Here is a 27,210-nt window from a genome sequence, read left to right as displayed (position 1 = left end):
CTTGTTTGCACTGGTTGCTCCACCTGGAACTGTCTTCCCTCACTTAGTCCCCTGTTCTTCCTTCAAGTCTCTGCATTCCCCCTCTCAATGAGCCTAACCCAACCATTCTGTTTAAAACCGCAGCCTGCATCATTTCCCATTGCCCCCACTCCTTATTCCTTTTATCTTCTTATGATTTTCCCACAGGACTTTTCACCTTCTAAAATACTAAATCATTTACTTACTTATATTATTTGTCTTCTCTTGTCAAGTGGCAAGCTCTCTGAGGGCAGAGAATTTTGTGTATCTGTGTAAGTTCACAGGTGAATCTGTTACAGAAAACCGGAGAAGAACCAAGCAATACTTTGGAGCTACATTTATTACTTGTGGGTCCAGAGGAAAAGGTCTCTCGAATTCTGGGCCCGAACATGGAGGAACTTTCCCTGTTTATAAGTTTTTACCTTCTTTGTCTCCCAAATACGGGGTGTTTCCGGCCTCCTTTGCAAGTTCTTAAAGAGCCCCTGTGTGCTGGGGCCTTGAGACTTCAACCAAAGGCTTGGCCTGGTGCCAGCACTGATAACTTCCTTCAGGGAAAGTTTAATGGCCTCTCTGAAGTGGGAATAGTCTTATTTTCCTTATTATTTAAGCAAGCAAGCAAGCATTTAGAGAAGCCAAATAGCAGGGTTAAAATTTCAAACAGCAGGGAGAATCCAAGATGGCTGCTCGGGTAGGCAACTAGCCGCAGCCGCACACAACAATTTTAATAAAATACAACTAAAATATAAAATGGACATTACCCAGAACTACAGGAAAGTCGACTGACTGGAAATCCTACAACAAGAAGCAAGGAGAAAACCAGAAGGAAGCACGGAGGAGCTGTAAAAGCCTAAGGTACGGAGACACGCGGCGCGCGCGGAGAGGACGGAGCCGGAGAGGAGGGAGGCCGAGTGCCTGGCGGGCGTTCCCAAGCGGGAAGGAGAGAAAACTCCGACTGTTCTGGGCCCCCGACTGCTCTGAACCCCAGTTCTGGGCCAGACCCCGGGGACTCAGGCTCAGCCATAGGGAGCTGGGCTGTAAGTCGGAACCCCGGGGTAGCGGAGAAAGGAGGTCCCGGAGGCGCACACACTGCCCCCAGAGAAGGGACGGTCGGCTGTGCCGCAGGATTGCCCTGACGGGAAGGAGACTGGGGCTCCAGACTGCTGTGAACGCCACCTCCAACTCCACTTCCAACTGAACTGAACCCCAATACCGGGCTCATTGTGGGAGAGCATAGACTGTTTGGCAGCAGGCGAAAATCGAGGGCACCTTTCTCTCAGAGGCGCCGGCAGCGAGCACTGAAGGACCCGCATAGGGCGGGGCTGACGGAAGCCAAAGCTGCAGGCTCCACCCTGAAACCCCGTCCCATCTGTAACTGCGAAATGCGACAACAAAATAGATCACAAACGAAAGAAATGGAGGACAAAAAGCGTCTGGATATAGAGTTCAAATCTACACTTATAAGGTTTTTCAAGAATTTCCTAGAAAAGATGGATAAGGCCTATGAGGATATGAAAAGAGATCAACTAGAATTAATAAGGAGTCAACAAGAAATGATAAGGGACCAACAAGAAATAAAGAATACATTGTCTGAAATAAAAAATATTCTACAGAGTCCTAAAAACAGAAGGGAAGATCGCAAGAATCAAGTCAAAGATTTGGAACATAAAGAGCCAGAAGACACTCCTCCACAGAAGCTAGAAGGCAAGAGAATCCAGAAAATTGAAGATAATGTAAGAAACCTCTGGGACAACTTCAAGCGAACCAACATCAGAATTATGGGGGTTCCAGAAGATGAGAGAGAGCAAGATATCGAAAACATTCTGAAAGAAATAGTGACAGAAAACTTCCCCCACCTGGTGAAAGAATTTGACTTACAAGTCCAGGAAGCGCACAGAACTCCAAACAAAAGGAATCCAAAGAGGACCACACCGAGACACATCATTATTAAAATTCCAAGAGCAAAAGATAAAGAGAGAATATTAAAAGAAGCAAGAGCAAAGAAGGTAGTAACTTATAAAGGAGCACCTATACGATTGTCAGCTGACTTCTCAACAGAAACCATGCAGGCCAGAAGGGAATGGCAAGAAATATTCAAGGTGATGAATAGCAAGAACCTACAGCCAAAAATAAGCTACCCAGCAAAGCTATCACTCAGAATCGAAGGCCAGATAAAGAGCTTCACTAATAAAAAAAAGCTAAAGGAGTTCATCACCACCAAACCAGAATTATATGAATTGCTGAAGGGGGTTCTTTCAGAAGAGAAAGTAAACAAAGATAAAAATTATGAACAACAAATACGTAATTATCAACAAGTGAATCTAAAAACCAAGGAAATTAAAAAAATCTGATGAACAATATTAACTGTTGAATATAATAGAATCAGAGGTATGGAAGGGGAGTGAACCGACGATTCTTGGGGAAAAGGGGAGAGGGGGGCGTGGGAAGAGACTGAACATAAACTGTGCACCTATGGATGAGGACAATGGGGAGAGGGGAAAGGGCAGAGGGTGGGGTGGGAACCTGGTGGAGGAGAGCAATGGTGGGGTGGGGGGGAAGGAACATTTGTAATAATATGAAAAATAAAAACTTATTAAAAAAAAAAAAAAGAATAATAAAAAAAAAAAAAAAAAAAATTTCAAACAGCAGTTTTTATATAAGATGGATGCTTCAAATCCAAAGTGGCTAGAAGACTGCTTGGCGTGCAGACGACACCTGTGTTAAATAATCACACAGATGGATTAATCACCTGTACAACCTCCCATCAACTGTTAGACTGCAGTTCAGGATGAAACGGAATTTTTGGACTGGAACCCGGATTCTTTGTCTGCTGGAATCGAACAATGAATCCACAGGCAGAAAGTGGTTTAGAAAGGTGGAGATTTATTGAAGAACAAGTACTGACTCCCTACATGGGGAGAGGGAAAGAGTCCCACACAATGGACTCCTGAGTGAGGAGGGGGAAGGGTCCCCCTGAGTTCCTTCACCCTATGGCTTATAAAGGCTTCAGATCCTGGTGCCTTGATAGCCCCTGTGATTGGTCACCATTCCTTTAGACTGGGGACTGTAGTAACTCCTGGGCTCAAAGGTCGAACCTCACATGCAACACGTGAGGTTCTTCTCCGCCACCACCCCCCCCTATTCCTTATTGTTTTTCTTTTCCCTTTGTGCTTCCTTCCCTTTATTTTGTAAATATATGCCATTTGCTGTTTCCACCTCCCTCTATAGAAATGTTGCAGCTTTTCAGCTTTCCTAGTCTATGGGAATATATCTTGTGCTGCTCTGCAGCCCTGTGCTTCCTCCATGGTTCCCTTAATTTCCAAAATTTCTAAAATTTCCTAAGCCTGTCCTATTTTACCCCAAAAATTCCTGTTTCAAGGACAGTTGATAATAAAAGTTGTTTTCCCCTTCTTGGAGTGCATAGAGGGCTTAGTCTTCAGAAATGGAATTGCCTAAGATTCACTTCTTAGACACTTCATTCAAGATAGGCCAAAGAACTTCTTCAAATGCAAAGGGGGAGGGGGAGGGGGAGGGGGAGGGCGGGCAAATGTTTTTTTTATACAAAAGAAGGGTGAATGTTTATAATCTGTAATATGTCTTTTCCAAGATTAGCTTTATCTCCTCCTCAGTTCTGGTAGGTCCCTTCAGCATTCTGTGTATCTGAATTGTCTTCTAACTCCCCCATGCACCTGGAGGTAGCCAGGCTCATAACCCAGTTTCAAGTGGCTGACAACTTAGGGTTCTGAAATTGAAAGACAAGGCCAGGAGCAAGCCACTTAGTTGCATTAAAGGATCAATTCCAGAAAATAAAATGTAAGAGCTGCTTTCCTCCCCTTTATATAAAAAAAGAAAAATGTATTATCTGCAATTGCATATAAGCGATTGCTTTATTATCTTCCTTTCCTTGAAAGGTTTTTCTTTTTGGTTTTTTTTTTTTGGCTAGTATATCATAGTTATACAACTTACATACACCAGAGTGTGTGGTTATAGCTGCAACTTTGATCAAATTTTGTGGCAAGACACTCTTGAAGCTGGTTTTCTTGCTTCTGTCAGTAAGCATTTTAATTGGAAAATACCTTGCCTCACAGTGCCTCCTTCAATTTGTATTCTGATCTGACAGTACACTTAGTACTTATCATAACTTACCACTTTCTTACTCTGGATTACAACTATCTATTTACATGCCTATTTTTGCTATTACACTTAAACTTCCTGAAAATATCTTGCTCTTGTGTATGACCCACAAATGCTAAAACTGTTTAATTGTAATCTGTTGAAATGAAATGAAACATATATAACTGGTGATGTTTGTAACTATAATATTATAGTTGTATATTACCTGCGGATCACTCCAAACTAGTCTGGAAGGAATCTTTGTATTATTAGTCATGTAAGAAGAACTCCTCTATTATGTAGGAGGCATTCAATGAATGAATGAATGAATGAATACACTGAAAATATTAAAGAGTAATCCTATGAGCCAATGAGCAGTGTCCCCTGGTAGACATTCTACATATCCTATTCTCTGCACGCTGTATCCAGAAGGTGAGGAAAACAAGAGGAAACCGGCTTGGAACACTAGATGAAAGCGGCTTCTCAGGAGCTTTCTGCCCATTGTACAACTAGGAAGCTGACAATAAAGTTTATTTGAGCGTCGACGTGCCCGACGTGGCCGCCTCCCCAGCCGAAGCCGCGATTGGTGGGCGTCCGCCGGCGGCCGCCTTTCCTGAGCCACGATTGGCGAAGGCTGCCGTCCTTTCAGAGCGTCCGCACGCCGGCCCGCCCCCTCGCCGCGTCGCCGGGAGCTCCGCCGCCCGCCGCTCCTCGCCTCTCGCTCCTCTCCCCTCCTCTCCCGGCCGCAGCCCGGGGGCAGAGCGGGACGCCGGGACCATGTTCCGCCGCAAGCTGACGGCGCTCGACTACCACAACCCCGCCGGCTTCAACTGCAAAGGTGAGGCGCCGCCGGCCCCGCCTGGCCCGCGGCCGAGGACCCGCTGCCGGCCGCGCGCTCCGGCGTCCCACCCGGGCCGGGCTCCCTCCCGGGACCCTGCGCGGCCGTCTCCCCGGGGCTCCCTGGGCCGCGCTCTCCTCCGGGCCTCCAAGCACCTCTGTTTGCCGACCCCGGCCACGCCCGGGCTTCGGAGCCCCCTCACCCCTCACCCCTCCTCCTTGGCCCCGTCACTTTCTGCACTTGCTAAACTCCCAACATGATCCCTCAGCCCCCTCCCCACACATCACACTCACACTCACACTCACACTCACACTCACACACACACAGAGAGAGAGAGAGAGAGAGAGAGAGAGAGAGAGAGAGAGAGAGAGAATGAATTCGCATTCTAACTTAGTCCTTCGACCCCGCGGCTTCCGGTGCTTGGGCGACACCTGGAGCACCTGCTGTGGGCTCCGCCGGGCCGGGAACTGAGGGAGATGCTGAGTAATTTGGAGATCAGTTGGCTAGTTGACTGCCCGCCGGGAACGGCTGGGTGAGGGTGGGTGTGGGGGGCACTCGGACCCCCCCCCTCCCCCCCAGCTGTTTGAAGTCCAGACAGACGTCTGGAAGCCCGTCCCGGACCCGTGGTGTTGGAGTAAGCGATGTAGTGACGGGCTAATTCCCTTGTGTGGGTCGCACAAGAAAGTTGGTAGCAGGTACACCGGGTGGTGGGATTGTAAATACCAAGGTGTTTGGCTTTTACAGCATTCAAAAATGTTAAGGCATTGACATTGGCTGTGACACTAAGTCACATTTGCTGCCCGCTGTGACTTAACTGCTGTCCACCAGTTTGAAAGTGAACCAGGTACACAGCCCGCCAGACTCTAGACCCGTGGTCGGCAAACTGCGGCTCTGTGGCCCCTGAGTGTGGCTCTTCCACAAAATACCACGGCCTGGCGAGTCTATGTTGAAGACGTCGTGTTAGAAGTAGTTTAAGTTTAAAAAAGTTTGGCTCTCGAAAGAAATTTCAATCGTTGTACTGTTGATACTTGGCTCTGTTGACTAATGAGTTTGCTGACCACTGCTCTAGACCAGTCCTTGTGTAATTCTCAAGACTTAGTAATGGAAGCTTGACTTTGAAAGATAAAATAATTCCTAAGCAGGATTAACAGTGTTTTGTTGATCTCCACAGAAGCATATCAGTTTAATAGAATATTGTATTTCTATCTTGCCTTTTATTTAACAAAAAGAAGGATGAGTGGCAGTGGAGTTTAGATCAGGATTTGAGCCTTAGTTTTTCTCATCTGTGAAAGTGGGGGCGGGGGGGTGATTTACCTCAAAAGCATGTGGAAAGATTAAATGAAACGTACTTTATCATGTGTACACTTAATGTGCTGTAACAGTGACAATAGTATCTTTTTTTTATTTTGTAATTTAATTTTTGTGCTTTATTATCACTTTGCTTTACATTGAACCTTGCCCCGTCCCTCTCTCCAAAGAAACTGGAATAATAACACTGAAGTAGCCAAAACTATCTACCAGACACTGTTTTTAATGTTATTTCATTTAATTTTCATAACTCTATAAAGTAAGCCCTATTATTACCTCCATTTTGTAACTCAAGAATTTGAAGAAGAGAAAATTAAGGTGATGAGCCCAAGTTTACACAACCACTATCTGGAACCAGAATTTGAATTTAGGCTAAGATATGAGCGGAACATTTTTGATCTGTTGATCCAAAGTCTGCACTTTCACCTCTACTTTGAGAGCTCAATAAACTTCTTATTTTTGGAATTAAAATTTCCATAAAACCACTTATTTGAGGTGAAGAAAGTGCTTCTAGTAATTTATATGGTATTTTTGTTGCAGATGAAACAGAATTTAGAAACTTCATTGTTTGGCTTGAAGACCAGAAAATCAGACACTACAAGATTGAAGACAGAGGTAATTTAAGAAACATCCACAGCAATGACTGGCCCAAGTTCTTTGAAAAGGTAATCAATTAGAAAGTAAAATAAAAATACAGAGAGCTTTTCTAAAAATTATATAAAGACAAACTTGCTTCAAAGTACTTTGTTCTTTTCAAATAAAAATAATCAGTGTTCAAAGAGCTGAATTTCAGGATTCAACTTTTGTTTTTTCAAAGTAAGTTATATTCTCGCTTTCTACCAAGCTTTCAGTATTAGAAATATTTTTGTCTGGAAAATAAAGATAAACAGTGATATACACATATTCTATAAGTGGTAAAAAATGGCCAACATAAGTTTTACAGTAGACTAAAAATGTAGCAATAATACTAATATTAAAACTAGAGGCCCAGTGCACGAAATTTGTGCACGGGGGTCCCTCAGCTCAGCCTGCACCCTCTACAATCCAGGAGCTCTCCGGGGATGTCCTACTGACGGCTCAGGCCCACTCCTGTGGTTCTCTGCTCTCTGCGGGGCTTGGCGGTTTCGCTGCAACCACGGAGATGAAGCCCCCATGCCCTGCTGTCTGCTCTCTGCCTGCCGTCATGCGAAGCAAGCCCCAGTGCCCTGCAGGGTGCTCTGTCTGCCAGGCCTAGGGGCTTCGCCTACACTGACACACAGAGGAAGCCCCTATGCCCTGTTGTCCTGGCTCTGTCTGCAGGGCCTGGGGGTGTTCCCGCTGCCACCTTATTAGGAAGCCCCAAGCCCTGCTGTCCGGCTCTGTCTGAGGACAGATTCTTGGTCTGTGCAAACACCCACGGGGCTAATGGGCCGAGACGCTGGAGCTGGAAGGCTGGATCCGCCCCCTCCAGTGGCAGATCCATCTTTTCCGCTTGGTTACCTCAAGCCTGTCCTGGCTCTGTCTGCCCTCCACTTGGTCTGTGAGGGACTGAGGGGCCCAGACTGCAGCACCCGTGGAGCAGGTAGGCTGGATCCACCCCCTAGGGGCGGACAGACCCAGACACTCCAGCAGCGGGGCTGAGGGGACTGGGCACCACCATCTTGTGGCTATGGGGGCTGCCATTTTTGTCACGGAGTGATGGTTAATTTGCATATTACTCTTTTATTAGATAGGATAAGACATTGATATGCTTGAAAATGAAGATTGTCCAATTTATGATTATATGTAACGTACACACGTCCCTTGTTGTGTATAATAGAAATAATCCTAAAAGGCCCTGAATGCATATCTTATTTTTGTGGCTAGAATAATTTTTTACTATTATTTGTGACTTATTGTAGTTTAATTTTAATAACACTTTTACAGAAAAAGAATTATTTCCAAATTAGAATAAAAATCACATTTACAATATCATTACTTATAGTAAACATTTTCATTGACTATATTACTTTAATGAGTAAGGTAGTTTCCTTTAAAAATATAAAAAAGACCAAATTTTTCATTTGTTAGAGCAAAGTGATTAGGTATCTAACTTTCTCCTTAGAATCAGAGACTTTATGAATTAGAGGATTGTGTAAGTTACACATATCTCTATGACTGGGCAAGTTTATTAATCTTTTCTGTGTCTCATAGTTCTCATCAATAAATGGGGGTACCTATTTCATAGTGGTGAAATTGTCTCTCATTAACGGGGGTACCTATTTCATAGTGGTGGCTTGTGTTGTTATTCAGTTATAATATACCTTTTTACAGAGTGCCTAGCCCACAGCAAATGCTAAGCAAATACTATATGCTTATTCCACTGCCTCTACTACTCTTATTGCTACTACTAGGTTATTTTCCTTTGCTCTTTCAAGGTTTCAGTTACCCACAGTCATTTCACTTTCTGAAAATAATAAATGGAAAGTTCCAGAAATAATCCATTAATTTTAAATTGCACACTATTATGAGTATCATGATGATATCTTGTGATATTCTGCACTGTCCCAGGGGTAAATCATCTCTTTTTCCAGCATAACCACACTGTATATCCTATTCATCCTTTATTCACTTACTGGCTATCTCTATTAGATCAACTGTCATGGTATCACAGTGCTTGTGTTCAAATAACCCTTAATTGACAACAGGTCAATGGTAGCCTGATGCTACATCAGAATGCCTACTATGTCTTTTATCTCATTTCATCTCGTATAGGCATTGTATCCTTTCACATCATCACAAGAAGAGGGCACAGTGTAAGATTTTGAGGGAAACCTATTCACATAACTTTTTTTGCAGTAATATTGTAGTTCTATTTTATTAACTCTTACTGAACTTAATTTATGAACTAAATATCATAGGTGTGAGTATATATATAAATTTGTAGGGTTTGGCATTATCTGAGGTTTCAGGAATCCACTGAGTGTCTTGGAACATAGTCCCCGCAGATAATGGGGGACTACAATATAAAAAATGTCTGACCCTAGCCAGTTTGGCTCAGTGCGTAGAGTGTCAGCCTGAGGACTGAAGGGTCCTGGGTTCAGTTCTGGTCAAGGGCACCTGCCTGGGTTGTGGGCTCAATCCCCAGTGTGGGGCGAGCAGGAGGGAGCCAACAATGATTGTCTCTCATAGATGTTTCTCTCTTTCTCTACATTCCTCTGAAATCAATAAGAATATATATATTTTTAAAGATTTAAAAAATAAAAAGATTAAAAAAATAAAAAGGCCACCTCTCTGGGGATATTCCCTGGACCAAAGCAAAGTGGCAATAATGTGATTTTTTTTTTAGTCACAATTTTCTCCATCATTGAGCTGTTTTAAAGTAAGCATTCACAATTCATTTATTAAGTTTAGTAGTTTTTTCATGGAGTCTTTAGGGTTTTCTATGTACAATATGTCATCTGCGAATAATGACAATTCTTTTCCAATTTGGATGCCTTTTATTTCTTCTTGTGTGATCCCTATGGCTAGCACATCCATTACTATCGATATTTCGAGCAGGAGCAGTGAAAGTGGGCATTCCTATCTTGTTCCTGTTCTTAGGGGAAATGGTTTTATTTGTTGCCCATTGAGTATGATGTTGGCTGTAGGTTTGTCATAAATGGCCTTTATCATATTGAGATATGCTCCCTCTATTCTCACTTTGCTGAGATTTTTTTTTAATAAAAAATGGGTGTTGGATTTTGCTGAATGCTTTTTCTGTAACTATTGATAGGATCATGTGATTTTTGTCTTTCTGTTTGTTTTTGTGATGTATCATGTTTATTGATTTTCGAATATTGTGCCAGCCTTACATCCTGAAATAAATTCCACATTGATCATTGTGTATGATCTTTTTCATATATTGCTGGATGCAATTTGCTAATATTTTGTTGAGGATTTTAACATCTATGTTCATCAGGAATATTGGCCTTTAATTCTCTTTCTTTGTAGTGTCTTTATCTGGTTATGGAACTAGGATAATGCTGGCCTCAAAAAGAGTTTGGAAGTATTCCTTCTTCTTGGGTTTTCAGATATAGTTTGAGGAGTGTAGGTGTTAGTTCTTCCTTGAATGTATGGTAGAACTCTCCTGTGAAGCCTTCTGGACCTGGACTTTTGTTTGGGAGTTTTTTGGTAACTACTTCTATTTTATCAGTTGTTATTGGCCTATTCAGGTTTTTTGATTTTTCCTGTTTCAGTTTTGGGAGATTGTATTTTCCTAGGAATTTTTCCATTTCATCCACGTTATCCAGCTTGTTGGCATATAGTTGTTCATAGTATTTTCTTATAATCCTTTGTATTTCTGTGGTGTCAGTGGTTATTCCTTCACTTTCATTTCTGATTTTATTTATTTGGGTCCTCTCTCTTTGTTTCTTGAGGAGTCTGGATAATGAGTACTTCATGCCATTCCCTTCTGGCCTATAGAGTTTCTGATGAGAAATCCAGCCTTATGGGAACTCCTTTGTAGGTAATAGTTTTCTTTTCTCTTGCTACCTTTAAGATTCTCTTTTTGTCTTCAATTTTTGGCATTTTAATTATGATTGTCTGGGCGTGGGCCTATTTGGGTTCTTGTGTTTTTTTTTGTTTTTTTAATATATTTTATTGATTTTTTTTACAGAGAGGAAGGGAGAGAGATAGAGAGTTAGAAACGTCGATGAGAGAGAAACATCGACCAGCTGCCTCTTGCACACCCCCTACCGGGGATGTGCCCGCAACCAAGGTACATGCCCCTGACCGGAATCGAACCCAGGACCTTTTAGTCCGCAGACCAACGCTCTACCACTGAGCCAAACCAGTTTCGGCCTATTTGGGTTCTTGTTTGGGGTTCTATGTGCCTCCTGAACTGTCCTTTACCAGGTTAAGGAAATTTTCTGCTACTATTTCTTCAAACACCTCTATGTCTTTCTCCCTTTCTGCCTCTTCTGGCATAGCTGCTATTCTGATATTGTTATGTTTCATGTTGTCCCACAGCTCCCTTAAGCTGCCCTCTTGTTTTTTTGTTTTTTCTTTTTGGTTTTCTGATTGAGTGGTATTTTCAGCTCTGTCTTCTAATTCACTGATTCTGATCCTCAGCTTCCCCTAACCTGCTGTGTATTCCTTCCAATGTGTTCTTTATTTGTGTTACTAGAGGCCCCGTACATGAAATTCATGGTGGGGGGGTGGAAGGGAGGTGGGGGAATCCCCTTAGCCCAGCCTGCACCCTCTCCAATCTGGGACCCCTTGGGGGATGTCCCTCTTACAATCTGGGACTGCTGGCTCCTAACTGCTCACCTGCCTGCCTGATCTCCCCTAACTGCTTCCCCCTGCCAACCTAGTCACTCCCAACTACCAACCCCCCCCCCCCACTGGCCTGGTTGCCCCCAATTGCTCATCCTTGCCAGCCTGGTTGCCCCACAAAGCCTGCAGTTCATTCAGTCTTTTGGTCGTCCCTCACTAACCCCCCTGCCGGCATGGTCGTCCCACACAGCCTGCTGGTCATTACTATTACTGTGATGGCATCCTGGACAATTTCAATATTCCTCTATTATTAAATAGATGTTATTCTTTATCTCAGATTGTTACTATATCTTTTTTTCATGGTGTTCCTATATCTCTTTTCATGCTCTTGAGCATCTTTACCATGATAACTCTGAATTCTGTTTCAGATGAATCTCTTCTTCATTTATCTGTTCTGGAAAATTCTCTAGTTCTTTTATTTGGGGGTTGTTTCTTTGTCTACTCATTTTGGCTTTCTGTTTTGGGTTTGTGATTATGTTTAAGGTAGATCCTCTACACCTCTTAATCTCTAGTGTAGGACTGTGTTAAATGCTGTTTCTAACTAATTAGATTAACCTGTTAACTGGGGAGTTCCCTTTTTAATTACGCAATGTACAATACAACGGGTGCATACTCTTTCACTAGGACTTATCAGTATGTCACGCCCAGTGGACGTAATTTTATGTTATTATTTTTTTATTTATACTTAATTAAAATAAATGAAATATATATTTTTTTGTTTATTTATATATAAAGCACAAAGGAAAATACAAAATTACAGACAAATAGAAAAGAATACCAACAAAAAAATGGAAACATTGAATTAAAAAATTATAAATTTTACAATTATAAAGATTACAAAAAATATATATTTTTTATTTCTATACACAATAAAAAATATAAAAAGTTAACAATTACAGAACAATAAACAAAAGCACACAAATAAAATAGAAATATTGAGTTTAAAAAATTGAAATATAGATGTAAAAATTCAAAACTCAACTTCCGTGTGATGTATTTTAAAACAATTGTTGATACATAGAACTACCTTACAATCCGGACACCAGTATGTAGATTCTTTCCTAACACCTTTATTTGTAGCAAACTCGGCATTTCCTGGATTTAGTTTATCCTATTATCGCTTTTCATTTGTTCTGGAAAATGCCTTTCGACTAAGCGTGATTGTTTAGATGTAGAGCTGCTTGTTGATGTCTTTGGGTGGGTTTTTACTATGTTGTTATCTACCAATTTCTCTACACACACTATCAAAAAGTATAATTGATCCAAATGACCTTTATCTTTTTTGTATATAATATATGCATTGAAGCGGCACATATCAATTAATCGTAGAAAAATTTTTTTATAAAATTTTTTTACCCTATTACGGGCAGCCATGTAGGCCACCATAACTCCATCTCCCAAATCTACGCCACCCATATTCTTGTTATAATCCAGGACAACATTCGGTTTTTCTTGCCTTCTTCCTCTCTTTTTTCAATCATTGTCTTTTCGTCATTATGAATAGAACTGAGCATCAATACGTCTTTTTTATCCTTCCATTTTAAAACCATAAGTTTGTCTTTGATTCTTACTATATGTTCATTTTTCTGTAATTTTTTTTTTTTATTTCACTGGGGATTCCGACTCTGTTTATCCTCATTGTTCCAACAATGTCTGTATTGTTTTGACACAAGAGTTCAGCCAAATGAATTGACGTATAGAAATTATCTAAGTAAATCCTATACCCTTTATTCAGTAAGTCATGTGTTAACTCTAAAACAATTCTTGTTGATTGTTTTTCTTGTGGGTAGTTCGAACCATAATTTGTGTCCTTGCCTGTGTATAAAATTATATTTTGTATGTATCCAGATTGGCTTTCACTCAAAATAAACAACTTCATTCCAAATCTAGCTCTTTTTGTAGATATATATTGTTTCCAAGACAAATTCCCTTTCCATAATAAAAGAGATTCATCTACGCATATTTCTCATTCACATACATAAAAAGTTTTAAACTTTTCTGACAAATTATTGATGATTGGACCAATTTTATATGTTTTTCTATTATATAAAGGTTGGAGATATAAAAAATATAAGTAAATATATAATACGAAAATATGTAGGTAAGTGTAAGTACGTACCCGTCACTACTCACCCAGAACACGTCCACCACTCTCAATAGCGAAATTATACTGATTCCCTCTGTGTCTTAAATTCATGTCGAGACATGTATGGATGACTACAATACATCCCCATTTCAGGGCGCAACATATATTTCAAGGACGTATTCATATGTCCTGCCCTTACCGATATTGTTTACGTTTGGCGTATTTATACGTCCTGCTTGGTTAACAGGTTAAAGGCTCAGCCTCCAGAGCCTGCCTCGCCTACAGACTGATAGGATTCCACTTGAATTGCTTCCCAGAGCAATTGTCCTCAGGTGTGCAGTGAGTTTTTTGTTTGTTTAACAGGGTGGGGCAGTTGGCTAATTGTTACTTTTAATCTCTTAAGTGTCCTCAGGGCAAGGTGTTACCCAATAGGATGTGTTGACTGTCTTACCCCCAGGCAGGGCTGATGTCTATGTGGGAGAAAATGCCCTCAGTTGCTTGAGGGAATGACTAGGCCCAGAAAATTTGGAGTGTCTGCCTTTTGAGCTCCGTCCCCAGTTCCCGGTCCTGGCTTCTGCTCTCCCAGCCCCAGTCCACTTCACCCTCCCTCTGCCGGAGCACAAGGTGGGTGGCTCCACAAAGGATTTTGTGCGTTGGTCGTTTAAGAGGGTGCCTGAATTTTCAGCTGTTACTCTCTGGCTGCTTTTCACAGCCAGATGTTTTTTGGTGCCCCTCAGTTTTGGAGCTCTCTGCTGGAGGGCCCAGCTTGGGGATTAGACCCCAGAGTTCTCGGTGGCAACTCCCCACAGCTGAGATATCTCTTTGGGACTTCGGTTGGTCTGTGGGTGCCTAGCCAGAGCTTTGCACTTCCACCCCTCCTACCAGTCTCTATGCGGTTTCCACTTTCAGTCCTCAAGCATCAGGGTTCTCCCACAAGTTTTCCATTGATTTTTCAGGAAGTTTTTCATTATTTTAATTGTAATAGCAGTTTGTTCCTGGGAGCATGTACATGAAGCATACACTTACTCTGCCACCATTTTTAATCTTCACCCTCTTCCATTTTGTTCTTCTATGTTTTACTAAGTCTGAGAAATTTATTTCCAGTGGTTTTAAAAAAACTGCATTTTTCCCTCCTACCTTTCTGGAACTCTCTTTTCTAAATAGCAACGTATTTATTCATACAACTTAGCTTCTTTTTATCCTTTGCCATTTCTCCTTGCTTCTTCCGAAGGATTTTCTCAAATTAAAAATTCAGTCTCTTTATTTTTATATCCTTCTTTTTAGAGTCCTTTTTATTTAATTGCTTTATGTGTATTAAGACCTGAAATCAGGAAGTTTAGATTCAGGTCCCAGATCTAAGTCGTGTAATGGTAGGCAAGTGTTAACCTCAATTTTCTTATCTATAAAATGAGGAAGTTCTAAATCTGGAATCTTCAAAAGAAAAATTTCAAAAAGCATGATGGAAATACTTAAGGTGGTACACTTAATTGTTTCAAGAAATTCTTTGAGATCCAAACTAAGGTATCTTTTAACTTTATCATTTCTTTGATTCTGTGACTTTATAGCAATAATGAAAGTGATTTTCTTTTCTCTCTCACAGTATCTTACAGATGTTAGCTGTCCTTTCAAGATTCAAGATCGACAAGAAGCAATTGACTGGCTTCTTGGTTTAGCCGTTAGACTTGAATATGGAGATAACGGTATGTTTTGTGGGCAATGTATGTTTTAAAGAGAGGAGGGAGAGGGACTTAGGAAAGGAGTGTAAAAATGTAGGAAACACCAGTTTGTGTTTCCTTGTCTTTACTTTTGGTTCATTTTAAGTTGTATATATCCTCATGTTCCTTTTCAGTATCAATTTAAAAACTTACTTTTTGGTAACCATTCTTCTTTATCTAGTACCCATCTCCCATCCCCCCCTAACTCCCAAATTGTCTGGGAAAGAATTTTCTTTTCCAAAATTAGTCTTTTTATTATTATAAGAAGTTAAAACCACTGTCTTTCATTGGTATATAGATTTTTGTTTTGTTTTTGTTTAGAATTTAGAAATGATGTCTTCTGGAGAAAGCTTTTTTATGCCTTCTCAAAAAGTAGTATTTATTACATTAGTAAATTTTTCATCTTTCACAGTCTGCACCTTAGCCTTTCAAGTTGAATTGTTAGTATTCAAGACTTGATAGGATTCCAGAATGTTGATTGCAGCAGGTCATTTCACAAGAAACTGAAACATAAATCTAGTGCCGGTATACATTATAGGTCAAAATATATTATTTATGTGTAATGTCATTTAGTTACAGATACTTATTGGAAGCTTTTAAATACTAATATATATAGTAAAAAAAACCAACACAAAACTAACGTTTCCTTTCACTAGACCATTTCATTTTGAAAGGCCTGTCAATATCTAAATGCAAGATCCGATTATCTTACCTCCACCCTCTGGGTTTTGTGTTGTTCTTACTTATGGGGCTGTCAATTCAGTTCTCTTAGTCATGGCTTTTTTAAGCCTTTTTGATATCTTTGACTCCCTTTTCTTCCCATCCTGTTCCCTTCTATTTTCCTCCATGTCTATTGTATCTATTCTTTCTTCCCACTACTATTGGCCTCATTCAGTCCCTTATCACTTTCTACTGAGATTATTATAATCTCTCTCATACTGGTCTCTTAGCATCACCCTCTATTCTCATCAGCATGTCCCATCAAACTAACTTTTAAAAACCAATCTGTTTTAGAATCCTATGCTTGGTTTCCAAAAAAAGTACCTCCTATTATGTTAGAAGCAACATTGCTTTTCCATTTTTCTCCAAAAGGGACTACAGGCTCCTTAGCCTGGTATTCAAGGCCTTTGATAACTGGTGCCAGCCAGTATTCATGTGCTTGATATCCCAGACAAACTAGATTAATGCTGGTTTCTGTTTACATCTTTTTTTTTCTTCCCTCCATTTCTTGGCTTACATTTTCCTTTGACTAATATGCCATTTCACTCTATTCTCTACACATTCTAAATCCTGCTCATCCTTATAAGATGCAGCACAAATGCCAATTAGCATTTCCTTCTGTTTTTAACTCTATGCCTTTTAAGTCATTCACTTTCCATTTTGTTTCTTATTTGCCCCACTAAATTGTAAACTCTTACTCAGTTTATTTCCTACATGGTATTGTACCTCTATTAGTTTCCTATTGCCGTTGTAACAAATTATCACAAACTCAGTGACTTTAAACACAATTTATTATTTTACAGTCTTTGGAGATCAGAAGCCCAGCCATCTGTCTTACTGTCAGGTTGTTGACAGAGTCTTTCAGGAGGTTCTAAGGCAGTGGTTCTCAACCTTTCTAATGCCTCGGACCCTTTAATACAGTTCCTCATGTTGTGGTGACCCCAACCATAAAATTATTTTTGTTGCTACTTCATAACTGTAATTTGGCTACTGTTAATGAATCGTAATGTAAATATCTATGTTTTCCTTTGGTCTAAGGCGACCCTGCTAGTGGTTCTCAACCTAAGACCACGGCATTAGAAAGGTTGAGTGAGAACCCCATTTGTCTATTTTTATAATACTTTAATTTAGATTACCCAGGTACCAGGAACTATAGGTACCAAATATATTTTTATTGATTTCAGAGAGGAATGGAGGAGGAAAAGAGAGAAACATCAATGATGAGACAGAATCATTGATCAGCTACCTCCTGCACACCCCACATTAGGGATTGAGCCTGCAGACCTCCTGGCTCATAGGTTGATGCTCAACCACTGAGCAATGCCAGCTGGGTTAGCATGATATTTTTTAATTAATAAAATAAATACACTGATGTTGTATCTGAAAGTAAATTTTTTGGTATTGAAATTTATACTTGAATTTTATTTGAAATTTTAGCTTATAGTTGAAAGGTAAATTATATCAAAAGCATATTGAAAGCTAAACTAGAAAACAAGTTTTTGGGTAATCTTAAAGTTCATAATTGTAAGAACAGACTTTTTGGGAAAAGGGCCAAAGTGGTAATACTGTCCCTTGTCAGTAGAAGGCACTGTTGTTTTTTTGTGGTTTTACATTAACTCCTTGCATTCTTCTTAACTTTTGAAATATTTAAAATGTTTATCCTTATTTGATGAAACCATTGTAAATTTGTATTATGCTTTAGTACTTTTAAATGGTTTTGTTAGCTTGTCAATTAAGTAATTGAAACTAAACAAGATTTACAGAAAAATTGCAAGAATACAACAAATTTTCTTATACTCATAGTCTATAAATACTAACATTTAATTCATTTGCCTTGTTCTCTCTATATATAATATTCATAATTTTTTATAAACCATTTTATACTAAGTTGCAGGTGGTTCTCTTTTAGCTTTAAGTGTTTTAATGTGCATTTCCTAAATGTACATAACTACAGGATAGTTTGCAAAAACAGAAATAAACTTTGATTCGCTATTCATCACTTTGAATATTTCTTACTGCTCCCATCTGTCCTGCATAGTTTCTGTTTGAGAAATCAGCTGACAGTTATATAGGTATTCCCTTATAGGTAACTGTTTTTCTCTTGCTGCTTTTAATATTCTCTCTCTGTCTTTTGCTCTTATCATTTTAATTATGATGTGTCTTGGCTTGGTTCTCTTTGGATTCCTTTTGTTTGGGATTCTCTGAGCTTCTTGGATTTGTAAGTCTCTTTCTTTCACCAGGTGGGGAAGTTTTTGGTCATTATTTCTTCAAATAGGTTTTCAGTATCTTGCTCTCTTTCTTCTTCTGGCACCCACACAATTCAGATGTTGGTATGCTTGAGGTTGTCCCAGAGACTCCTTACACTAACTTCAAATTTTTGGATTCTTTTTTCTTTTTGCTTTTCCAGTTGAATGTTTTTTGCTTTTTGTATTTCAAATCTTTGACTTGATTCTTGCAATCCTCTCGTCTGCTGTTGGTTCTCTGTATATTATTCTTTTTTTCAGTCAGTGTATGTTTAATTTCTAGTTGGTCCTTTTTCATATCCTTGAGGGTCTCACTAAATTTATTGGCCTTTTTTAGAAAATTCTTGAAAAACCTTTTAACCATGGTTTTGAACTCTCTATCCAGTCATTTGTTTTTCTCCATTTCTATCATTTGTGATCTGTTCCTTAGTCTCCACATTTTTGCTCCTTCCCTGAGTTGGTAGAGTAGCTTTGTGTGGTAGGTGTCCTATATGGCCCAGTGGCTCAGCCTACCCCAGTTACCTGAGGTGGACACTTTTGGTACATTCCTTTGTGGATTGGGTGCACAGCCTTGTTGTAATTAAGTCTTGATTGTTATTGGTATCACTGGGAGGAATTGACCTCCATGCCAATTGGCTATGAGGATCAGCTGTGTCTATGCTGGGAGAACTTCTGTGCTGGAGACAGCCTTATGGGAGAAGACTTGCAAAAGCTTCTGTGCTCAGCTTGGATAGGCGGAGCAGACAGCCTTGGCTTCCCGTCAGCCCTGCCCTATGAGGCCCCTGGGTCTCAGTGTCCCTTGGTAATCACGGCAAGTACCTGAGAGAAAACCGCCCTCGAGTTTTGCTTGCTGCCAAACAGTCCAGTTTCTCAGCGAATGAGTCTGGTTTCCTAGAAACTTGCCCGGAACTGGAGTTCACATTCAGGAGCTTCCCTCTCCCTCCCGCTTTAGAAAGCCAGCCATACACTCATCCACCTATGCACTCACAGTCAATCCTCTCTGCGCACGCACGCACCTTTGGACTCTGCCTTCTGCAGTGCTCCTGAGTCTTAGTGTGCTTTCTCCTTTCCTGACAGTCCAGATTCCCCGAAATGAGTGTGGGTTCCCAGAGTCTTGCCTGGGACTGGAGTTCAGTGCAGTCAGGAGCTTCTGTGTCTCTCCTGTTTTAGAAAGCCAGCTTTATCTTCTGTTAGATTTTTTTAATAGCAAAAATAATTTTAATTGAATGAGTTGTTTTACAATAACCAGTTTGGCTCAGATTCAATAAATAAGCAATGCTTGTTTTAAGTTGCTGTTTTACAAATTGCATTTTTGTCTATTTTCAGCTGAAAAATATAAGGACTCAGTATCTGATAATACAAAGAATGCTGACAATGCAGCAAAAAATGCAGAGCCATTGATCAATTTGGATGGTAAGTACATTAGACCCCCTTTCCACTTCCACTTTCCATGCTTTCAGTTACCTGTGGTCAACTGCTCTGAAAATATTACATGAAAAATTTCAGAAATAAATAATTCACTTTAAATTGCACACTATTCTGAGTGATATGGTGAAATCTTGCACTGTCTTGCCTAGCTTATGAATCAAACCTTTGATCAGCATATCCACACTGTAATCAGTATCTGTTGGTTATCAGATCAATTATCATGGTATCCCAGTGTTTGTGTACAGGGAACCTTATGCTACATAATGGCCCCAAAACATGAGATGTGATATTGGCAATTTGTATATGCCAAAGAGAAGCCGTAAAGAGCTTATTTAAAATGAAAAAAACGTATATACCGTATTTTTCGGACCATAAGACGCACTTTTTCCCCCCCCAGAAGTGGGGGGAAAAAGTCCCTGCATCTTATGGTCCAAATATAGCCTACACATATACTGTAAAAAAAAAGTTTTTTTACATGCCCGGCTCTGTGTGGTCTCTGTGTGCTTGCCCGGCTCTAAAATGGTTCTAAATGCTGCTGTTTACTTTACAGGGTTGATTACATGCGTTTATGACTGTGATATTGGGTTTTAATGCACATAAAATATTTTAGGACACTATTTGTTTCAGAATCTTTTTTTCTTCATTTCCCTTCTCTAAAAACTGGTGCGTCTTATGGTCTGGTGCGTCTTATGGTCCAAAAAATACGGTACATATATATATTGATATATATATATATATATATCAATATATATGGAAAAACATCTGTATTAATAAAAGGGTAATATGCTGATTAAGGTGGACATCTTCCAGACGTCCATCTGGACTAAGCCACAGCGGCTGTGAGGCAGCCATGGGCTCATGCAGCTGCAAGGCCTGGGGCTCAGGCAGCCGCTTTGGCTGTCAGTGTTGACAGTGGCGGCAGCAGTGGAGTGATGGGGGTGGCTTAAGCCATCAGTAGGACATCCCCTGAGGGCTCTCGGAATGTAAGAGGGGACAGGCTGGGCTGAAGGAATGCCCCCCCCCCCCCCCCATGTACGAATTTTTATACACTGGGCCTCTGGTGGTATATAAAGGGTTAGGTACTGTCCCAGTTTTAGGCATCCAGTGGGGGTCTTGGAATGGATTTTTTTTGGATAAGAGGAGATGACCATGTAACTGCATAAAGATGATCAACATTTTTGGCTTCCTGAATAATTCTATTTCTTAAAATGAAGTCTGGGTTTACTTGGTTTTAGTAAATTAAGAGTACTTCATGCAGGTAGCATTTGTGAGGATATTTTATTCTTTGTGGTTTTTTTTTAATTTTAATTCTCAATTACAATATGCTGTCTCCTTCCTCTTATAATTGAATATCTGAATATTGAAATGCTGTTCTTTGATCTTCTCATAGTAATGTGGATATTTTGATTTGTATGATTGTTTGCTTTCTGGTAGCATACATTTCTTCCAATCTAATGTGTCACTGTGAGAAAATGGTAAAATATTTATTTGTTTTAAGTCCAGATGTCTTTTAGTAATTTTGCTTTAAAAAGTATAAAGAGTCTAATTACTTACATTAATAATAATACGTTAAATAATTCTTTTGCTGATACATTGTGACCTGTAACTTGAGTCATTCTTGTGAATTAATAAGCTGCTTCGGCACTCAAGAGCTGCTGCTTAGAGAAAAGGTTTTGGGAAAAATGTCCGTTGAAGGGATCTATGTATAAAAATGAATAGCTTTGGGGAGAAATATTAATTAAAAGTGCTGCATAAATGGGCCTTGCAGAAAAAGTTATGAGTGAATTTAGTTATTTATTGGATTGTTCAGTTTGGCTGATTAATAAGAAAATCATTAATCTTATCAGTTTGCCTAGTTGTTGATGCTCCTGCACTGCTCCGGTCAGAAGGTTTAAAAATTGAGATTTGTTGTCACTGGAAAATTCAAAATGTTTCTTGTAAATTTATGTTTATATATCTGTCTAATTATATGTTTGCAGAGCTCTAAGTTTCCATTTTAATTTTTTCTAGTTAATAATCCTGATTTTAAGGCGGGTGTAATGGCTTTGGCTAACCTTCTTCAGATTCAACGTCATGATGATTACCTGGTAATGCTTAAGGTCAGCTTCATATTCTTGATTCTTGACAGATATTATATATATATATATATATATATATATATATATATATATATGTGTGTGTGTGTGTGTGTGTGTGTGTGTGTACATATACACATACATATTATACATACATATATATTTAAACTTCATTTTTTTAAAATCAACTTTTTATATTTAAATTTATGGTTGATAACTAAAATGTGGAGGAATGTGGAATATAAAGCGGATTTCATCTGTTTTAGATTGTCTAATAACAGCAAATATCAAAGTGTGTGCCTGCCATTTTGTTTACATCCTTTTGCAAAGATGATTTCATCCAATCCTCCCCAAAATTGTAGAGGTATATGCTAATGTCTTTCTTTTTAATATGTATATGAAGAAATAGACTTGAAGAGAATAAATGTCTAAGATGACACAAAATATGATAGAGCCAGGATTTTAACATAGGCATTCTGACCTTGTTTCTACATTTCCAAATCGCCCTATTTATGTTTAATAAGTCTTTCAAATATTCATCGTTTGTATTCATTAAGATAGTGGAACATGCCAAATTAGTAATGGTGATGAATTTGGCCAATAGTACATATCCCAAAACAGAATGTTTTCCAAGTCACCCTTCCTAGGTAGGCCCTCAGTTCCTACCTCCACTTCAGGGATTCCAGTGGTCTGAAAAAGGTGTCTTATTTCTGAGAGGAAAAATATACTCATATTTCAGAAAATTTATGCTAAGTAATTGTGACAGTATAGTGGGAGGTCTCATGGGGAGGGGAGCGGTACTGACGATACCAGACTTGGACATTATTTTAGTTTAATTAAAGTTTTAGTTTCTCATAATAATCTAGACCTTGTACATGTAAATTACTTTTAAATCACTTTGCAGTGAATTAAATAATTAAATTTCACTCTTCCCCTAAGAAAGATTAAGCCTTAATTTATTCTACTATTTAGAATTGTATGTAATAAATGGCAGTTGTAACAGGGGAAAGACTGTTCTGTTCCTAGATTATTATTCTGTATGCTGACTCTAAATGTCAGCTTGGATTTTCTCAGAAAAGACAAAAAGTTGTATTTAGTTAAATTTAGCCCTTTCAAAGGTTTGTTCCTTAACCTAGACAATTATGTAAATTGTTTGGAACAGTTCTATAGTATTCACATCAGCTTTAATCATAAACTGGGAGGAGGAAGACAACTTAGCATTTAGAGGTTCTCTTTGTTATACTTTAAACACCCAATGGGAAAAAAGTAAAATTCAGCTATAATCATAAGCTTCGTAAAATTATTATCCTAGTTCATGATTGTCCTTTGAGTTATTTTTTTTTACTTATTTTTTTAATATATTTTATTGATTTTTCACAGAGGGGAAGAGAGAGGGATAGAGAGAAACATCGATGAGAGAGAGTCATTGATCAGCTGCCTCTTGCACACCCCCTACTGGGGATGTGCCCGCAACCAAGGTACATACCCTTGCCCGGAATTGAACCCGGGACCTTTCAGTCCGCAGGCCGATGCTCTATCCACTGAGCCAAACCGGTCCCGGCCCTTTGAGTTATTTTAAGAAGCATTCAAACAATGCATAACAACATGGAAAACACCTTCATAGATTTGTCAAGTATGAGAATCAGTATATTAACTGTTTGACCACCAGACTGTTTAATTTGCAAGCACTGTTAAAGATTGGTTTAAGTAAATCTTCTCAAATGTAGCATTTGATTTATTTTTATTATTTAAACAAATTTCCAGTTTTCACACTTATTTTTGAGTTGAAATTGTCATCCATTAGTTAAAATTCCATTTAAAAATCTTATTTTTTAGTTTATGCAGATGCATGTATGCACTTGAGTCTGCTAGAATAAAATTCTTTGGTGATTAAAAAACAAAACAAAACATGTTCTATGAAAGACCTGAAAACATTTTACTATAATTAAGTGAAGAAAGCACGGACAGTGTATGTGATGTGCTACACTTTGTGTCAGAGGTTGCATGTGTGTGCTCAGGTTTGCCTGAGTACGTTTGCACTTGAATTAGAATCCAAGGGTCTGGTAATAATGATTGTCTTCTGGAGGGATGGTTGAGGCTTGGACAAGGAAGGAGACCTACTTTTTACCATGTGTCCTTCTTTACTTAAATTTTTTGTTTTACTGCACACATGAGTTACCTATTCACAAAAAAATGTTTTAAATTGTTTTAGTTATCATTTCACATTTTAAATATTAAATGTGAGAACTTTTATTACAATATGTTTTTTTAATGGGGAGTTTGTTAATGAACTAGGTAATTCTAACTTGATCAAACTGGTCATCCTTTTTATCTAGACTCAGAAGAAAAGATTGACAAACAGCCAATGAAAACTAAAAACAGTATTTTTGGGTTTCTTAGGCAATTCGCATTTTGGTCCAGGAACGCCTGACACAGGATGCAGTTGCTAAAGCAAATCAAGCAAAAGAGGTATGTATTTAAAAAAAAAAATAAAGTCTAAAGTAATTATTAATGAAAGTTTCTGGTGTTGCCATGGGTTTAAATTCTGCATGTTACTGCTTTAAGATATCCATTCTGTGTTAGAACTGCCCAGAGAAAGAATAACTTACTTCAAGGGGATTGAATGTGGTTTTTAAACAAATTGTGTCTAATCATTTTGAGTGAAAAATGAACTCATGTTTATCTCCCTTCATACCTTAGAGCAGTGTTTTTCAACCTTTTTTGGGCAAAGGCACACTTGTTTCATGAAAAAAATCATGAGACACACCACCATTAGAAAATGTTAAAAAATTTAACTCTGTGCCTATATTGACTATATATAAAGTAATTCTCTTGAATAGGAATCAAACACAAAGAAAGTATTTTATAATTACTTTATTATGAAATATTAAGTAAACAAAATAGTGAAAAATTATAAAATTCTTGTCTTGTCTGCACCTACGGCACACCAGGCAACATGTGCCGCGGAACAGCGGTTGAAAAACGCTGCCTTAGAGAAGCTGCTAAAGGCACATCCACTCTACCAGTGTAAATCACTGCCTGTACCTAGTTGGAAGTTTATTTAAAGAAATGTGCACTTGTGAAATGTATTCTGGGATATTTTGACTAATTGCTGGGAAACAGGACACAACCACTCTTAGTATTTTTCTTTTTGACCTTAATCCTACGCTTGCTCATTTGTTTCTTCGAGAAATCTCATTTTACCTTTTCTATTTCCTAGCATAAAACATAAGCAACTTGCATAATGTCACCTAGTAGATAACACGGTTGAGACAAGGATTCGTGTGTGGTGGTTTACATGAGCTAGTTGATAATTCTAGGTGAATTGGGGATAGAGAGGCTTACTAGGTTCAGGGTTCAGGTAACTAAAACTCATCTTTGTAGAATGAGAAAACTATACCATAATTATCTAATAATTCTGGGAAGTTTTTAGGTAAACTGTACCAGAAATCTAAATGTCCCTAAAGTCTCATGGACTATGGGGCAGTACAGAGAATGTCCTATGGGTTAGCAGCAGCTGCCTGATAATGCCCCCTTCCTGCTGTCCAGATGTTGCAGCGACTGCCTTTGGTACCACCACCATCCTGAACCCTGGTCCTTTTGTGTGTGCTTTTGCCTCCCTCAATTTCCCCAATGTCATTGTCCTCTATTAAAAGGTTATTGATACCAGGTAATTGTACTCCCTCTGAAAGACATTTAGTTTCTTTTAGAGATTCTTACAGGCTTATTAATTATGTGTGAATCCAGCCACTGGAAATTGAGTTAAAGATCAGCCTCTTTCTCTCACACTCAGACAGTAAATTCATTCAGTAAAGCTATGGTTTGGAAGGCAGTGCAAATAAGGACATAGCCGAATCACTGCTGCTGTTTGCAAAATAAAATTTAGTTTTATTTTCAGTGCTCCAAATAAATCTTAGTTTTAATGTCATCTCAAAAGATTCCTTGCTATAAATAATACAGCGGAGAAGTTTTACAGTTATGTTATTGTTTTTAACTGTTCATAACTAGTATGTGGTCCTCTTTAGCCATAGAGTTTCCTTGGTCTTTGGGCAGAGAGAGGGAAAATAAAGCCTCTGGTGCAGCCTAGTATACAATTGTACTCTTTAGTTTTGCTCACTGAGTTTCCATATCTGTTTGTTTCTGTACTTACATAGTGTGTTTATTGGCTGTTTTGAAGCAGATGGAACCTAAGGAGATTTTCATTAATAGATTAGGCAAGAATTGAGTAGTGACAACTTAGCGTTTATAGCATTGAATTATAGTGACCTCCTTTTACTGGTAATGATTTTATTCATTATAATTGACAGAAAGTCTAGACTGCCTGTCTTTATTTTTGATAAGTTTTGTGAATTCAGTATGGTTTGGCATCATCGTAACTACTCTGGTATATCTAGATGTAGGTGCTGTGCTGACAGGTTAGTTAAATGGTTTATATTCTATTCAAAGTAACTTGAAAATGAACTGCTGAAAGTTAAATTTTATATATATTACATATAGATAATCTGTTAAGATTTCTGGTTGAAAACTATGTGTTAGGTTTGTGCAGTTTGCAAAGACAAATTAATGTGCTCAGGAAAGTAATATTACAAGTAGTCCTGTTCCGTTTGCCCTGTACAATGCTGCTTACTGTAGGTAAAATGGGATAATAGCAGCCCTGCAGTAGTGATGGGGGAGCCATTTTATATGCCTGGTCTTAAAGGATTGGATGGATAATGGAATTATCCTCCCACTATATTTAAGGGCCATTCTTTCCTAACTGGTTATAGTGGGGGAAACCACATCAAAATGCAAACTTAAAGGAACTCATTCCCCTTGCTACTGTGACTAAAAGGATTAAAAGAATAGCTAGCTAACTAGAGTCTCATTTTGTCCTTTTTTTTTTAAAGGGGTTGCCTGTTGCTTTAGACAAGCATATTCTTGGTTTTGACACAGGAGGTAAGTAATTTTATTTTGTTGATTAATTCAAAATATTTTAGAGACTTGGTGAACATTTTGGGGGGAAATGAGTAAATGGTCTGAAATACAAGTTATTAATTTTGCCATGTTTCTTTTAAATAGATGCAGTTCTTAATGAGGCTGCTCAAATTCTTCGATTGCTGCATATAGAAGAGCTCAGAGAGCTACAGACAAAAATTAATGAAGCCATAGTAGCTGTTCAGGCAATTATTGCTGATCCAAAGACAGACCACAGACTGGGGAAAGTTGGAAGATGAACCTTTTAGGATTTTAGCCTCTCACCTATTTAGTACAGTTGGGAACCATGCACATCATGGTATGTGTTTCAGAATCACACATCACATTTTCAAGGGAAGAATCCCAGAAAATTGACTTATGTTGTAGAGATTTCCATCATTGCCTTTTCTTTAATAAACTTTGGGAAAGCGGATTTTTTTTT

General features: G+C 38.9%; 1 protein-coding gene across 2 annotated transcripts; it reads left to right on the top strand.

Annotated features, from left to right (window-relative positions):
* Positions 1–4,788: 4,788 nt before the first annotated feature.
* Positions 4,789–27,201, top strand: RTRAF (RNA transcription, translation and transport factor). 2 transcript variants are annotated; one of them, XM_084869905.1, is made up of 8 exons: positions 4,789–4,966; positions 6,815–6,939; positions 15,235–15,334; positions 19,639–19,725; positions 21,751–21,827; positions 24,216–24,284; positions 26,702–26,750; positions 26,874–27,201. In XM_084869905.1, the coding sequence occupies exons 1-8, from the start codon at positions 4,906–4,908 to the stop codon at positions 27,026–27,028; spliced, it is 723 nt and encodes a 240-aa protein (XP_084726031.1). In that variant the 5' UTR covers positions 4,789–4,905; the 3' UTR covers positions 27,029–27,201. The 2 variants fall into 2 exon arrangements, with proteins under 2 accessions (XP_084726031.1, XP_084726030.1); XM_084869904.1 differs by having other exon boundaries at positions 21,751–21,839.
* The last annotated feature ends 9 nt before the right edge of the window (positions 27,202–27,210 follow it).

This window comes from Pipistrellus hanaki (assembly GCF_964339955.1).
Source record: "Pipistrellus hanaki genome assembly, chromosome: 1".
In the NCBI taxonomy this organism is placed as follows: domain Eukaryota; kingdom Metazoa; phylum Chordata; class Mammalia; order Chiroptera; family Vespertilionidae; genus Pipistrellus; species Pipistrellus hanaki.
Note: the sequence above shows the minus strand (reverse complement) of the source record. Positions and strands in the feature narration are given on the sequence as shown.

Coding starts and splice junctions, on each gene's coding strand:
- RTRAF (XM_084869904.1), top strand. CDS start 4,906: ATGTTCCGCCGCAAGCTGACGGCGCTCGACTACCACAACCCCGCCGGC. Junction 21,840..24,215: donor ATTACCTGGTAATGCTTAAG/GTCAGCTTCATA, acceptor TGGGTTTCTTAG/GCAATTCGCATTTTGGTCCA. Junction 24,285..26,701: donor AAGCAAATCAAGCAAAAGAG/GTATGTATTTAA, acceptor TTTTTTTTAAAG/GGGTTGCCTGTTGCTTTAGA.